The following is a 14,093-nucleotide window of genomic DNA, read 5'->3' as shown; positions in this document are numbered from 1 at the left end:
ACGTTTAGATGAATTCAACTCTTTTTGAGCATTTGTAGTTAAAGTTTCTCTTTTTTTTCTTCACAGGAAGTCCATGAAATTTTGAAAGAATATGAGCTGAAGTACTGCTTTGTGGACCGCAACAAAGGGACAGGTAAAACTCATGTTCATCAGACATTTAGATGTATACAAAAACACACCTGTACTTCTATACTTGTGAGGACTCAAACCAACTAATTGGATTGTTGACATTATTATTATCATTTCATCTTAAGAATCACAACTAAATGCTTCTTCGAACTGCCTTTGAAAGAGAGACAGCAAGTCAGAATGCCCAGTTGGTTTCACTGGTTCTCACAAATATCGATACAAAGGATCTTCTCTCTCTCTCTCTCTCTCTCTCTCTCTCTCTCTCTCTCTCTCTCTCTCTCTCTCTCTCTCTCTCTCTCTCTCTCTCTCTCACACACACACACACTCATACACAAACTCACACAAACACACACGCACACATACACTCACACACACAACATATAGCCATGTAACATCTGTCGCTACTTATCAGTATTGATAACTTAAAGCTGCTGTAGGCAGGATTTTGCTAGTCCATGCTAATTTTTCTGTGTTTTCTTTGGATTAAATGTGAGAGTATCCATTGATAATCCTGTAGGAGTGTAGCATAACTGCACTACCACGAGGGCGCAGCGTTTCCATCTGTCTCTGTTCTGAGCTGAAAAGGAATCTCGACAGCTCCAGGTATCTTTGACCAATCAGAAGAACCCCTGAGGCTCTCACCGTGATTGGTCGAGGGGCGTTCGTTGCACATTCTTGTGGGAGGGGCTGAACTTGCGTGAGTGCGTGATGTCAGAGAAAACAGGACGGGATTGGCTGTGCTGGGTTTCAAATCGCCATCTTAGATTGGTCAAATCGCCATCTTGCTTAGGTAACCCTAAGCAAGATGGCGGAAATGCGGAATCCTGCCTACAGCACCTTTAATGGAAGTATTATATTTAAATTAGAACAAATTGGAAGACACTATTAAAGTGATATTGGTGCTATTGACAGTGGTTCTGTGTAGACTGTATGCAGCGGTTGGCATGTCCAATGAAAATTTGTCTTTTTTTGGAACTGATTGACGTGATAAAAATCCAATGAATGACTCAACTCAAGATAAATGTAGAGTCTATGATTAAATACAAGGACATAACAACTGAATGTATAGTGAATTAGTGGCAGTCAGTGAAGTATTTTGAGCTTTCCAAGTGAAATGCCGAGAAAAAAGACACAGTTGTCTCTCTTTTCAAGTCATATCAATAGCACAGAACTGACCCGAAGCATCACTTTGTAACACGAGTGTGAGGATGGAAATAACCTGGAGAATGCCTCATGTTGTTCACCTTAGCTTGCAGATGTGTGTTTCCATTTTTCAGGGAAGTAAATGTACGGTACCTTTTTACCCACGTTAGTTATTAACGTCTCCCCATCACACACACTTGTGCACCAAAGCTACAGCTCCCAAACCTTGACCCTAAGCTTAACTTCACCCTCATTGTGTTATAATTCAAAGCTTGCATTTACAAATATTTACATTATGTTTACGCACAGACACATACACACGCGCACACAAGCCTCACACCCAAGGAGTGTGGCCCTTTCCAGGGAAATCTTACATGGAGCCTATATTTAGTGCGGGCAGTCGACCAAGCGTCTGAAACATAACACTTTCAGAAAGTGGAGGGGAGCAGTAAACAGCTGAGATATCAAAGCACCAGCTTGTCCAAAAGGTTAATGGTGTTTCAGAGTAAATGAGAGCCTGATGAAACCCGGGGCCCTCATCGGACCGGCAGCCGGGTTGCTGCGCTAATTAGGCCGCTGCTGTGGCGCTGGGTTCTGATCTGCTGAGGTGGATGAAGTGGGTGAGGAGTTTTATATTGTGAACATCAAAGGCTGTCTCAGACAAAGTTGAAATTTTACCCAAATACAGTGATGCGAACACCAGTGCTGCTGTTTTCATCATGGGTTTTTCACATCTTTTTATTATCAAACTTTCATTTGTTGTCATTCAAGCTGTAGCTCTTCTAGCTACTCTTGGTTCTCACACTGACTGAACAGTCTTTTTTCTTTTTTCGGTGACCTTCTCGTATCATTTACTATTCATGTTTAGCTAATGAATTTCAGTCTTTGGACAAGAAAGAGTAGCAGTCTCCGTGAGTTTAACTGTCTCGAAAGTCTCTAATTAATTTTGTCAGGACCTCTGGTGACCTGCGGTTGGTACAGCTGTATTTGGATTATTTTCCCAAACATCCGAATGTTTTTGGCATTTTTATGAGCAGTGTGCTTCTTCACATTCAAATGATTAAAAAAGCCAATTTGTTGCATTAGCTCTGCTTTGACCGTCTGGCAGGAATGTCAATGATAGGTAAATGTTTCACTAATAATGTTGGTCTCTAAAATGTTTGCACCAACTCATGTGTAATCCAGTACACACAAAAAATGTATTCTGGCATAAAGTTTTATTAGTAAATGTAATTATCAAGTTTATATTTTCAGCTTTAGCTTTTTATTCAAGGAAGAATATTTATTTCAGTTTATAATTTTGCGAATTTTATAAGGACTCTCGTCGGATAGAAGAACTTTATTATTATCAGTTTAACAATTACAGCTAAATTATGTGAGCAAGTAGGAGGACTGAGCCACAGCAGACCACATTGTTGCAGCTGGAGAATTTACAGACATGGCAGGATTTATCAGCGCCATCAAAACACAGTTGTTTTCATACAGTATCCAAGCTTTTTGTTTTTAGCTTGGTGCAGCGGTTAGCACTGTCCGCTCACAGTGACAGGGTGACTCGGCTGGCAGAGTGGGTCGTCCTCCAATTATATTGCTGGTAGTTAGATCCCCGTCTGGCCTTATTAGTGTGTGAGTCTCCGTGTGTGTTTGTCTGTGGGTGAATCTGGGAGCAGAGATGGATGGGAAGTTGTTTTGACATCGACATTTGGTGTCTTTCAACCTGATGAGGGTGTAATTTTACCTACAGGAGGTAGGTTTGTTGAGATCCTTGCCTCAGTCTTCAGCAGGTTAGATTAGTTGATGAATTTGTTCTAAATCTTAGCCACAGCAAATCAGCAGCTTAAATTCACCTGCTTCTTAAATTTTCTTTATGGCCAGAATCTCCCCTTTTTTTTAGCAGCCCATTCTCTATGTTTAATTTATTCTCACAGCATGACCTCTGCTACACTAATTGCATCACAATGCATGCAGGACTGTTGTAGTAGGATTTTAACCAGCTAAGAACCAACAAACAGCCTTAAAAAGGCACCACAGTAAGTGGCAGGAACTCCATTGTTATGGTTTTCTTGATAGGTGCCCACCAGGGCATCAAAGGTAGGGCTCACATTTCCACAAATGGTTTAAAGTAACGCAGTCAGCAGTCGAACAAACACGCAAGTCATTGAATTATGCAGAAAAGCCAGAGAAAATCAGTGTATGCCAGACACATATTCATAGCAGAAAGACTCGCGCCCGGAGCCTTTGAAAAGGGTTTTTCTTGCTGTGAGGCAAGAGTGGCTTTTATTACAATATCATGCTGTCATTTTTTTTTTTTTTTTTTTTAATTTCCATGTTTTTTTTTTTCCTTTAATCTCCACACATTGCATATTCCACGCATGCCTGTAGTTTTTTCCATCCTTTCACATTGAAGGCTGATTGCTGCAGACAGCTTTTCATCAGTTCAGCTCAGAGGTGATCCTCATCAGATGTGCATCACGGTGCAATTACACTGGAAAACTGATACGTAGTGAGAAATAGTTAAACAGTTACAGGTTTGACTGATGTCGCATTTTTAAAAGGTGAACAGAGTAAATGGGCTTGGAAACAATGTTACTATCAAAGCACAGTTTCCAGAGATCAGGCAGTACAGACTGTGACTTTTGTTATTTTAGTGGAACGATAACCAAGCTGTGCTGATTGCACAGGTCATTTAACTGTATCCAAGATGTTGTCTCGCTGAGAACTTCCTCAGCTTATTTAAGCTTGTTCAACAAAGTTTGTGGTGTAGTTCCCTTGTTTCATTGAGCAGTTCTGTTGTTTCAGACAGCCTGAAATCTCGCAGCGTGATCAATTTCATCAGATTTAACTGCTTTAAAAAAAAACAAAACATCTAATGGAAAAATGCTAACTTTCAAAATAGTTCAGTACAAATGTGTTCCCTGTACAAAAGGCAGTTAAAGCTAAATGACTGACTGCTGCAGACATGCATGTGATCGTGTCATGTCTCATGGAACTGTAGCTGTTGTAACTGGAGTTAAAACACTTGCTTGAAGTTTAATGGAAAGAAGATAAAAATGATACAGTTTCTGTATATTGAACTCATTCATTGATTATATTCATTTTAAACTTTTGCTTGCTTAGCGTTTGTTACAGCTTTCCATTTTTAAGTTGATGAGTGTTGCAATTTCGACATTTTGGTAATTTGCCACGAGTGCCCATCAGCTCTTCTAGACACGAGGCACAAACACTGGTTCTTCAGAAAGCCGAGGATCCAGAGGCGCTGCTTGGCGTTGCTCGATCAGCCTAATGGACAAGTGAAGTGCTGGGAGACGAGTTGTTCAGCCAGTGGTGATTAGTGGAATCCTGAAGTCATTTGAAAATACAACCATGTTTTTTCAAGCTTCAGCATCATTTGCATCATTTTAGTTCGTACTGGTTTGGAGTAACATGGAAACTTCCTCAAACCGTTGCATTATTGGATTCAGGTATTCCAGTGGGTCTCAATCAATTGTTTTAGACGTTTTGTTGGGTGGTTTTATATCCACCCATTCATTTATCCCTCCGTCCATCCATCCGTCCATCCACCCATACATCCTTACGTACATGCATACATACAGTACATACACTACATGCGGTACATACCTACAGTAGATAAATAGCTGGCCAGATTTTCTGAACTTGTCAACAAATCAAAGAGCTCAGGTGTCTTGGCCACCTCACTGATAAAATGTACTTCAGCCTGGTGTATCCCCAGCATTGTTGGCACCACCATCAATATGAAGCTAAACAAATCCAACCAGAAGCAAGGCATCACGACCAAATGCTCAGAGCTTTTGAAATGAGAGATTCTTTAAGTTATCACCTCTTTTTGACACACTATTCTCTAAAAAGACGAAAACCACGTCCTCCAAATGAAGCCTAAATCCTCACCTGTGTTATAGTTCTTAAAGGAAATATGCTTTACAGTAGTTTTCAGTCAATATTTACAGTATCTAGACATGGCACAGCCACATTTTCAATTTGGGGTGATGCAGCAGATTAGGCTGACACTGCTTCCTGCACTGGAGGCCGTCTGAGCCTGCGTGTGTTCATGCATCCGTGTTGGGAGATCCCCGACTGCTTCAGTTAGAGGTGTGGAAGATTGATTTCAAGCCTCTATATCTTTTCACTCGGCGTGTGAGAGTGCGTGTGTGTGCGCGCGTGTGTGTGCGTTGAAGGACCGCATATTTTGCCTTGATCCAGTAACCCCTCCTGGCTTGTCGCCTCATCAGCTGTAAACACACACTTCCACCCAAACCCAGCTCCTGTAGCGTCACACTTTCCATTTGAACTGACGTAATGCACGCACGTGCACGCCGAGCGCATGTTACAGCAAACATACTCTACTTTTTAACTTTTCTCCATGTTTTTCGAGGAGAGAATGGATTCTGTGAGTCTGCGGTCTGTTATGTGTGTTTGTGACTGGGACTTGCCAGCCGTCGGATCAGCTTTCAGAGCAGCTGGATAACATCACCCCTCCAAGTGTTTACAGTCTGAGTCACACTCTTCTTTACATCTCTCTGTCTCTGTCTCCTCCTCTCTTCCACCTCTTCTGCTTCTCTAACCTCACATAAAGAAGAAATAATGAGATTTTCTTATTCCTTTTCTTTTGTTTGTACCAGTTGAGTTGTATTTTATTTTCTTCTTCTTTTGAAATTGAGCGTCTGAAATGTTAAGTTGGAGTTGAAGTTTTAGCCTTCAGCTTGGATGAAGGAACGCACTGGTAAATGATTGCTACAGTAAAAGATGCCAAATTTCTGTGTTGCATCTGAATCTTCTCCACAGAAACTGGCTGCCTACTGTTGTGAACGTTTCCACTGCAGTGATTCCAGTAGCAATATAAATCTTGAGACAGAAAAATGTGACTGGAGCTGAAAGTGAAAGGAAAAGGTACTCGCTAACGTTGAGTGTCCTCTCGTCATGTTCTGTTAACTTCTACAAGTGCTACTGAGCACCTGCCTTCACTTCATTATTTTCGTTACTTTCTCGTCTCAAAGGCCTTATTGTGTCTTTTCCTTTCAACTTCATTAAAGTGGAATCTTTGATCAGTTGTGTTTATTTGAGGAAAACTTCTTTTCAAGGCGCTCTTTGCTGAGTTGTATTACACCGAGTGTGCCTGTGATAGTGCTGTTGCTCTTGCTAAGATAGTTGACAGTCACTGTCGAGAGAATTTCTAATAGGGAAGCCAAGTATATTTTGAATCTCCTCTGTGCATCCTTTCTTTGAACTAATAGTTTAATGACAAGCATATACCTAATGATTATAATTAAGCTACTTGGTTGTTTTTCACCAATCTATGCACTGAGATGTCTAGCTGTGACAGTGAAGGGCTGAAGTTTAAGACCTCCAAGCCAATCGGACAGAAATGCACCTTCAAAAAAACGGTGGAGAAATGTACCTTCATTATATGCATGCTGAGAAAAGTGGATCTAACTGGTTTAACACAGAGACAAACTGTAAATGCTCATACTGTTTTGTGTGTGAGTGAAGCAAATTATGGAATTTGATTTGCTTCTAAATATGTTATATAATATCCACAGACAACAACACAATCATATATGCTACAACACAAATACAAACAGCAGAACGGTATGTAAAAGGTTCTATTCTGTTAGGTCTGAGTTTATGCTGCATTTTACTTTTCTGTTTGTTTTGTTGGGCAGAAAGACAGATACACATACTGTGTTAGCTGCTCATTAGACAAACTGACCAGAGTTATTTTCATTAGATTTCCTGTATACATTTATTTTTTTACTCCTCTTATGTCTTCTACATTCTGAGGTTTGTTATTTTAGTAGCTGCAGAAACACTTATGCTCTCTACTTTGATATCATCAAAAAAGATAAAGACGTGTTAAATTTGTCAGGAAGTTTGAGCAGTCTCACTTTCAGTTGACTCAGTTTACTCCTGAGTTGATTATGTTCCACACAAATGCATAGTTTATTATCCATGCTGACATTTCTTCAGATAGGATGAAGACCTTGATAAAGTAATTGGAGAATATCACTGTTGAGACGCTGCTGATAATTTTCAGCATCATGAGCAGAAATGTTATTTACATCTTAGAAAACAAAACAATCCAAGTTTCCTGCAAGACTTTGAAATCAGATTTCATAGATGTGCTGTACTTGCCACTTATTTATTTCACATCATTCTCATTTGATTCACTTCAATTCAGTGTGCTGGAATATGTAATGAAAGCAATTCAGCAGCAACTACTAAAACCAAAGGAACCTTTTGGAATTGAAGACAAAAATTGATAAAATCTTAAAAAAAAATAAAATAAAAATAATAATAATAAACAGAACTTTGTGAGGCAGGATTTTAACCAGTGACATGAGGATTTGGTGATTGTGTGTGATGGAAATGGACTGAGGGAGCACACTGTAATCAATCTGGGCTCAAATTGTTGCTGAGCCTTCAGCGGAGAATTATCCAGGAATCAACCTGATTCAGGATATTTAATCTGCTCATCTATCTTGTGGGATGTAGCTGCCTTTCTGAATCAAACAAGGGCAGTGATCAACACTTCTACCTGCTCAATGCTCCCAAAGTTAAACAAAAATTTAAAGCATTTGCTGATGTGAGATGATTCACCTACTAGCCATGCTGCATGGATAATAGTCTTTTTATTAAATTCAAAATAGACTCTTTTAAACGAAACCCACTTGCTGTGATATTTGTTTTGCTTTTTTTTTTTTTTTTTTTTTTGTTAATGTATAATATATTAAACTCTGTTGCAAATTTCATACCATAATAGGCAAGTTATGTGTTTTTTCTGCCATTGAGATGCCAAACTGCAACACAGTGGAACTGCTATATGTCAAATTAAAATAAATCATGAAATTGGTTTTATATTGGTTTCATATTTTTTTTCCGCTGTTATTATCACCCTCTGATTTCAATATTACATATGATATATACAAAATTACACTCTAAGCATGTCCAGAGGTTGCATGGTTCATTCATAGATCCTGTGCTAATTCTATATTTTCACAGTTGTATCGTTACTTTAAAGTTTATTCTTAAGCTGATTAAGTCTCTGTAAGACAACTTGTTGGTCAGCACTGCACTATGATTGTTGTCTTGCTACACACTGAACAGAACCAATTAAGTCCTAATTTTCTGAACTTAACACTGAAATCATGTTACTACTCTGTGGAGGACAGATCACTTTATTTGTGATTTAGATCAAAATTATTAATACCACATGAAACAGTATTAAATTCAGTCCTGATATAGGCCTGGAACGGCAGCTGATGAAAGCCATTCATTAAAGTGCTTCAAGAGATACACTTTTATTAAACAGAACAGTATGAACTTATAGCTTGGCTCTGCACCAACGTCCTGGTTTTTCATGTGGCCCATCTGTGAAATTAATGGCCCGACCCTGCCCTGCAGAGATTAACTGGATGGATGTTAGTTCAGCAGTTCTTACTAACCATTGTATTAGCATACTAGTATAGTGTACAGTTTTCTCTTTAAATTGAAAATGTGCTTGATCCTTATTGTATATGATCCGTTTTTGCTCTTTATTCATATTGGCGCTGCCCAGTATGTGCCTTGCCCTTCTCCCAGTTCTAAATAGGATAGACTCCAACTAACTTTGGAAGAACTGCTTATACAAAATAGAGGTTAACATGTTTACCAACATGAGAAAAATAACGTTTTCAGTCTTGTTGGAGTTTCACAATGGTATTCTCCAATTCACAGTAATACATACCTATTTAATATTTGGCAAAAACTTCATTTGTGTCATTTGTGGCTCTGTGATGGTCTGGTGAACTTTTCTGGAGCGTATACTTCCTTGTGCACTTTTTAAACAGTGATTTGAGAAAACTTGAATCACAGAGGGTATCCGTCATCCATGAAATTATTAGTAAAACAAACCTCACTGACACTCTTGACATAGATGCATGTGCTCTTAATCACATCAAAGTCAGTTTCAATTTTTTTTTCTTGTCTCTTGCTTTGGTCATAAACAGCAGATATTACAGGTATCTTTTCCTATACTGTGATTATCTAAGGTGTTTTCCTCTCTGTTTGCTCAGTAGTCTCCGCTGGCTCCTCTCTCCCTGGCCTCTGCTCTAATTGAAATGTGCTGCTCGGAACAGCTTCGGCATGCGTCTGCACTCATGACCATATCAGTTCAGCCAGTCTGCACCGTTGGACTTATTAGGTCAAACTGATGGGAGTGTTTATGTCAGTGTGTCCTGCAGTGCACATATCTGCGTTAATATGTGTGTTTAAGCGTGTCCTGCTGTGTGTGTATATATCTCTGCGTCTCCATTTGCGGCTTTGATTCGGGCTGTTGCTTCACCTCCTTGGTTAATGATGATTTTTTTTTTTTCCCCCTTCACACCCACTCCCCCAACACACATACAAAAGGCGAAGGTACCTGAAGCACATCTCTTTTTATAGTCAAGCTATTCCCTCAAAAGGTTTTTTGATGTTTCTTTGATCTGCGCCCTCTTTGCTAATTTCACTGCCTTCGGCCTCTCTGTTGTCCCCATCACACTTCTCTTCCTCCGGTGGACGTTTCCTTGCCATTAGTGAATCGGAAAGCAATTTACCAACAGCTTGTTAGCTGGCCCATTGCCTGCATTCAAATATTTAGGCATCCATTATTATCTGTCACCATGTGCATATTTACTATCTGCTGGGATTGCCAGGATTTGATGAAATCTCATTATCAGAGCAGATTATGAGTTGGCTACAGAGATGGCAGATTCAGATTCCAGCTCCGTTGGAGTTTAATTTAAATGTTTGGCCTCTCGTTCCAAATGTTCAAGCTCACCTGTTGCCAAAGGTCTGATGAAAAATGATGAGTCTGTTTACCAGTCCAATGACACATTTAATAATAATAATAATGATATGTAAGAAAACTTCACTGTTTCAGATTTTTATTCGGATCATATGTGATCTATAAGCTGTGACGAGTTGCCATAAGAGCTTGGACAGTGGAGCATGTTGTCTTTAATTAAATCCCTATTTTAGATCACAAGCATGTAGGAAATCAATGTGAATCATTTCTCTTTATTAGGTCGTCAGTCAGATTTCAGCATTATACTGCTAAAACTAACTTTTCTGCCATGGAAAATGGTTCAGTGTGAAGTCTCTGCTGCTCAGGCTGGAATCAGGTCTGAAGTGAAACACCAGATTGTCAGAATGGCAGACAGGCAGCTCGACAGGCTCACAGATGTACACATTTACATATGTACCTAGGACCAGGCAGATGAGTCTGTCTGCCAGCCTGTTCGGATCTTCAGGCAAAAATCCATCCATCCTGCCAGCACGCCAGCCCCACAGTGAGCAGGCCGCTTTTACATGACGCCACCAGTCCAGCGGTATGTGTACTAATTCGGCAGCACTGCGGAACCGGGGATCAGGGAATACAATACCCAGGGTTATCCTGGGAATCCCTTCCTTTCAATAGGGCTCTTTGTGCTTGTTGCTGCCCTGTCCAGTAATGAAGACAGCACATGCTGGCCAAAAGCTCACTGGCCTCAGTTGCGTTGTGTATGTGTGTGACAGCGTGGATTAAATACACAGGCAGAGAGGCAAAGATGGACTTAGTGTCCTGTGACAGTAACACCATTTGCAACTCGTACTGTTTTCTGTGTCCTGTGTACATTCTGTCACTACTCCACAACGACTGATCTCTTTGTGGTTTTCTGCGGTGATAATGGTCCTGACTGGGTTGTTTGCCACAAATTCCAACAAGAGTCCACAAAGAAACATTTGGCCTCTTCACCCGAGTGATACTCATGAGATACAGTATTGATTACAGTTTAGACTTAATGATCATTTAAACAGTTCAGCTCGACTGTAGTTTGATATCACGATGACTAAACATGCACAGGCTCGAAATATGTTAATTCTTTAAGACTTCCGAACTACGTGTTTCTCGCTTCCTAACCTTTTTTGGTGGTTATCAGATAGAAAACAAGAAATAATAGGACAACGAGCAATACATATTCAGTGATCATTATTTTGCAGAATGACAGAAAACAGAGGCGATACACCGTAGATCTGCAATAACCTGGACAGACGTAGCAACAAATCGAATCGTGGACGTTACGGGTTTGTGGTCCGCTCCATAATCAGTAGTCCACCAGGACGCACTGTATGTGTGTGTTTGCTCTCACCGGACTGCACAACACCAGCTAACAGTGCTATTAGAAGACATTTCACTTTTTCTATTTTTTGCTTTTTTGTTTTCCATCTTCCTGTCTTAACTGACAGCAGCCAAGTCCATCTAATTGCTTCCCTGGACAGCAGCTTGTCACCACTCCCTTTTTCTCATCTCCCCTTCCTCTCTCCGTCTCCCTCCCTCCCTCCCTCCCTTGTTCCTTTTCTACCACTCTGTCATCATCTGTCCATCTGTCTCCTTCTGAATCACGAAATGCAAATCAGCACAGGCCATGCAAATGTGGTGTGGTTGTTATCTTTGATCACACAGAGGGCACGCACGCACACACACACACACACACACACACACACACACACACACACACACACACACACACACACACACACACACACAGAATAAGTGCACCTTTTACCTCTTTCTGCCAGGCTGACTGAGTATGTCACATTTCCTGCTCCTCCATGTACTTCCTTTTTTTCAGTATCAGTCATTGTGAACCTTCACACTTTCATCAAGCAAAATGTGCCACAGCTAGTTAATGAAGCACACAGCTCCGCCGACACATCTCATATTGCTAAACAACCTGCGTGTTTGATACCTGGAGAGAAGATGATGATGGTGATGAGGGTGGAAGTTTGCTTTCCTTTGCCGGGTCTCACAACATCATTGGTTTCTGCTTTTTCTCATTACAGGGTTGTCACTGTCATTACTGTAATGGGGTGTAAAGTATGTAATTTTGTGACAGATGTGAGGGAGTACCGCAGATACAACAGTGACTATATCTGTATTTCAAACTGAGTCCTACAATAGTGCTATTGCTTGTATAGTGCCGCTTGTCTCAAAAGTGAACTTGCCAGACTGGATCATTTTAAGGTGCTTTGATACTAATGAAGCCATTAAAAAAAACAGCCCACAAACATGATGACAATATCTCAGTTCGCTTTGCAAAAACTTAGGAATTCTCTAATATTTGATAAAATAATCAATGACTGAAGGTGCTTCCACTCCTGCAGCACTGTTTGGTCCAGATTAGATTTCATTGCAGCTAACAGCGTAAATCCAGAACAGCAGACACTGATACCCCAGTCACACCGGGCTGTGTACTTTGGCGGATAGCAAAGTTGCCGGGTATGTGGCTTTAAAAAATATGTTGCGAAATGGCACCAAATCAATACACCACAGTCTGAAGCTTTCTGAGACTTTTCAAAATGATTTATCCAAAAATTAAACATGCTTCATTTTTTTGTTAGGGCCTGTGGCCGACTGGCTGTTCTGGGGTTTTATCTGACCAGTCTGAGCAGTCGTGCGGGGCAATCTGCGTGGGATTTCATCTGAAAACACCTGTTTAAGAGATCTATCCACCCATTGTCTGCAATGATGCTAGAAGTAAACAAGAAAGATTTGTAGGAGAACAGGCTGCGGCCTCTGCGTAATGTAGGGTATCCCTCTGCCATATATCTAATCAGTGCGTAGTCACTCTGCCCTCTACGTAGTCAGACCGTAAGTATGTAAGCACAAGTTCTTTTTCATATTTTTTTCTTTCTTGATGAGAAATCGCTTTTCGTACAACTCTGTACCATCACATGCTGCAGTCCACGGTGATCCGCAGACTTTGGCGGGCTCAGTATGTCAGTGTGAAAGGGGGGTAAGCAAAACGAAAAAGTTGGAAATTATCTCACGCGCAGACGTGGAGTAGTGAGGAAGTATAGGCGCTCAATGATATATGGTCAAAAGACTATATATCACAGTTGCTAGTGGCTAGCTGCTAGCCACTAGTGAGCTAACGGGGCAGGATTTCTGCTTTTGGTCTGAACCAATCAATGAGCTTGGTTTCTACTTCTGCCTTTCCTGTCTGGTCAGTGTTTGTTTTGGCCTATACCGCCCAAAACAAAGAACAGATGTACCCCAGTAATCCAGTCCCTGGAATATCCTGGTGTTAAAGCATCTAAAACTGTCAAACATTTTAAAAGTGTCACACATTCTACAACTCTCAAACTATCAAACATTTCAAAACTAACAAACATTACACCATAAAATTTCCTTGAAAACCTTTGAACTGTTCACAGTCACTGCAGCTTATTGCGGTTAGTCACACCAGTTGATGCCAACACACACACACACACACACACACACACACACACACACATACACACACACACACACACACGCGCGTGAGCTACTTAGTGTTTTGAGTTTAGTGGTGGTTGATTGATTGACAGCAGATTGGTGTATTGCCATCACAGTACAGTGTGAGCTGGATAATACCTCTTCTAAAGCAACATTAATACTAAGAGAAAGTGAGTTGTTATTTACACCCTCACTCAGACGCAGGTTTTACCAGATCCAACATACTGGAAGCAAAATCAATTTTTCTGCAAACATTTAGGAAATGGCCAGACTTCAGTTGAGCTCTAGGTACTCATACCTGACATCTGATTTGTTTCATTCATTGTAACTGCTAAATATTTATGACAAGTGTATTAAATGCAACTGATATGACAAAGCAGTATTTAAAGCTAGGGTTGGCGATCTTGGAAAACTAGCATGTAGCACGAATGTAGCATCTCCCCAAGGCTCCGCCCAGCTCCCACCCCATTGGAGGAGCTCCGTTGGGAGCGGAGACGCAGAGACGTTCCGCGCGCGCGGTGCGCGCAGCACT

At 40.7% G+C, this 14,093-nt stretch overlaps 1 protein-coding gene across 3 annotated transcripts in view; it reads left to right on the top strand.

The window, feature by feature from the left end:
* The window catches only part of raver2 (ribonucleoprotein, PTB-binding 2), an 82,748-nt gene that overhangs the window by 23,137 nt on the left and 45,518 nt on the right, over nt 1-14,093 (top strand). For 2 of the 3 annotated variants that reach the window (XM_030083383.1, XM_030083382.1), the window contains exon 2: nt 67-133. In XM_030083383.1, the coding sequence (XP_029939243.1) occupies nt 67-133 (67 nt within the window). Of the gene's footprint in view, nt 1-66; nt 134-14,093 lie in introns of those variants that run through there. The other variant, XM_030083384.1, reaches the window with a different exon arrangement.

This window comes from Salarias fasciatus, chromosome 23 (genome assembly GCF_902148845.1).
Source record: "Salarias fasciatus chromosome 23, fSalaFa1.1, whole genome shotgun sequence".
Taxonomy (NCBI): domain Eukaryota; kingdom Metazoa; phylum Chordata; class Actinopteri; order Blenniiformes; family Blenniidae; genus Salarias; species Salarias fasciatus.
The sequence above is the reverse complement of the archived record's forward strand: the minus strand, read 5'-3'. Positions and strand labels throughout refer to the sequence as shown.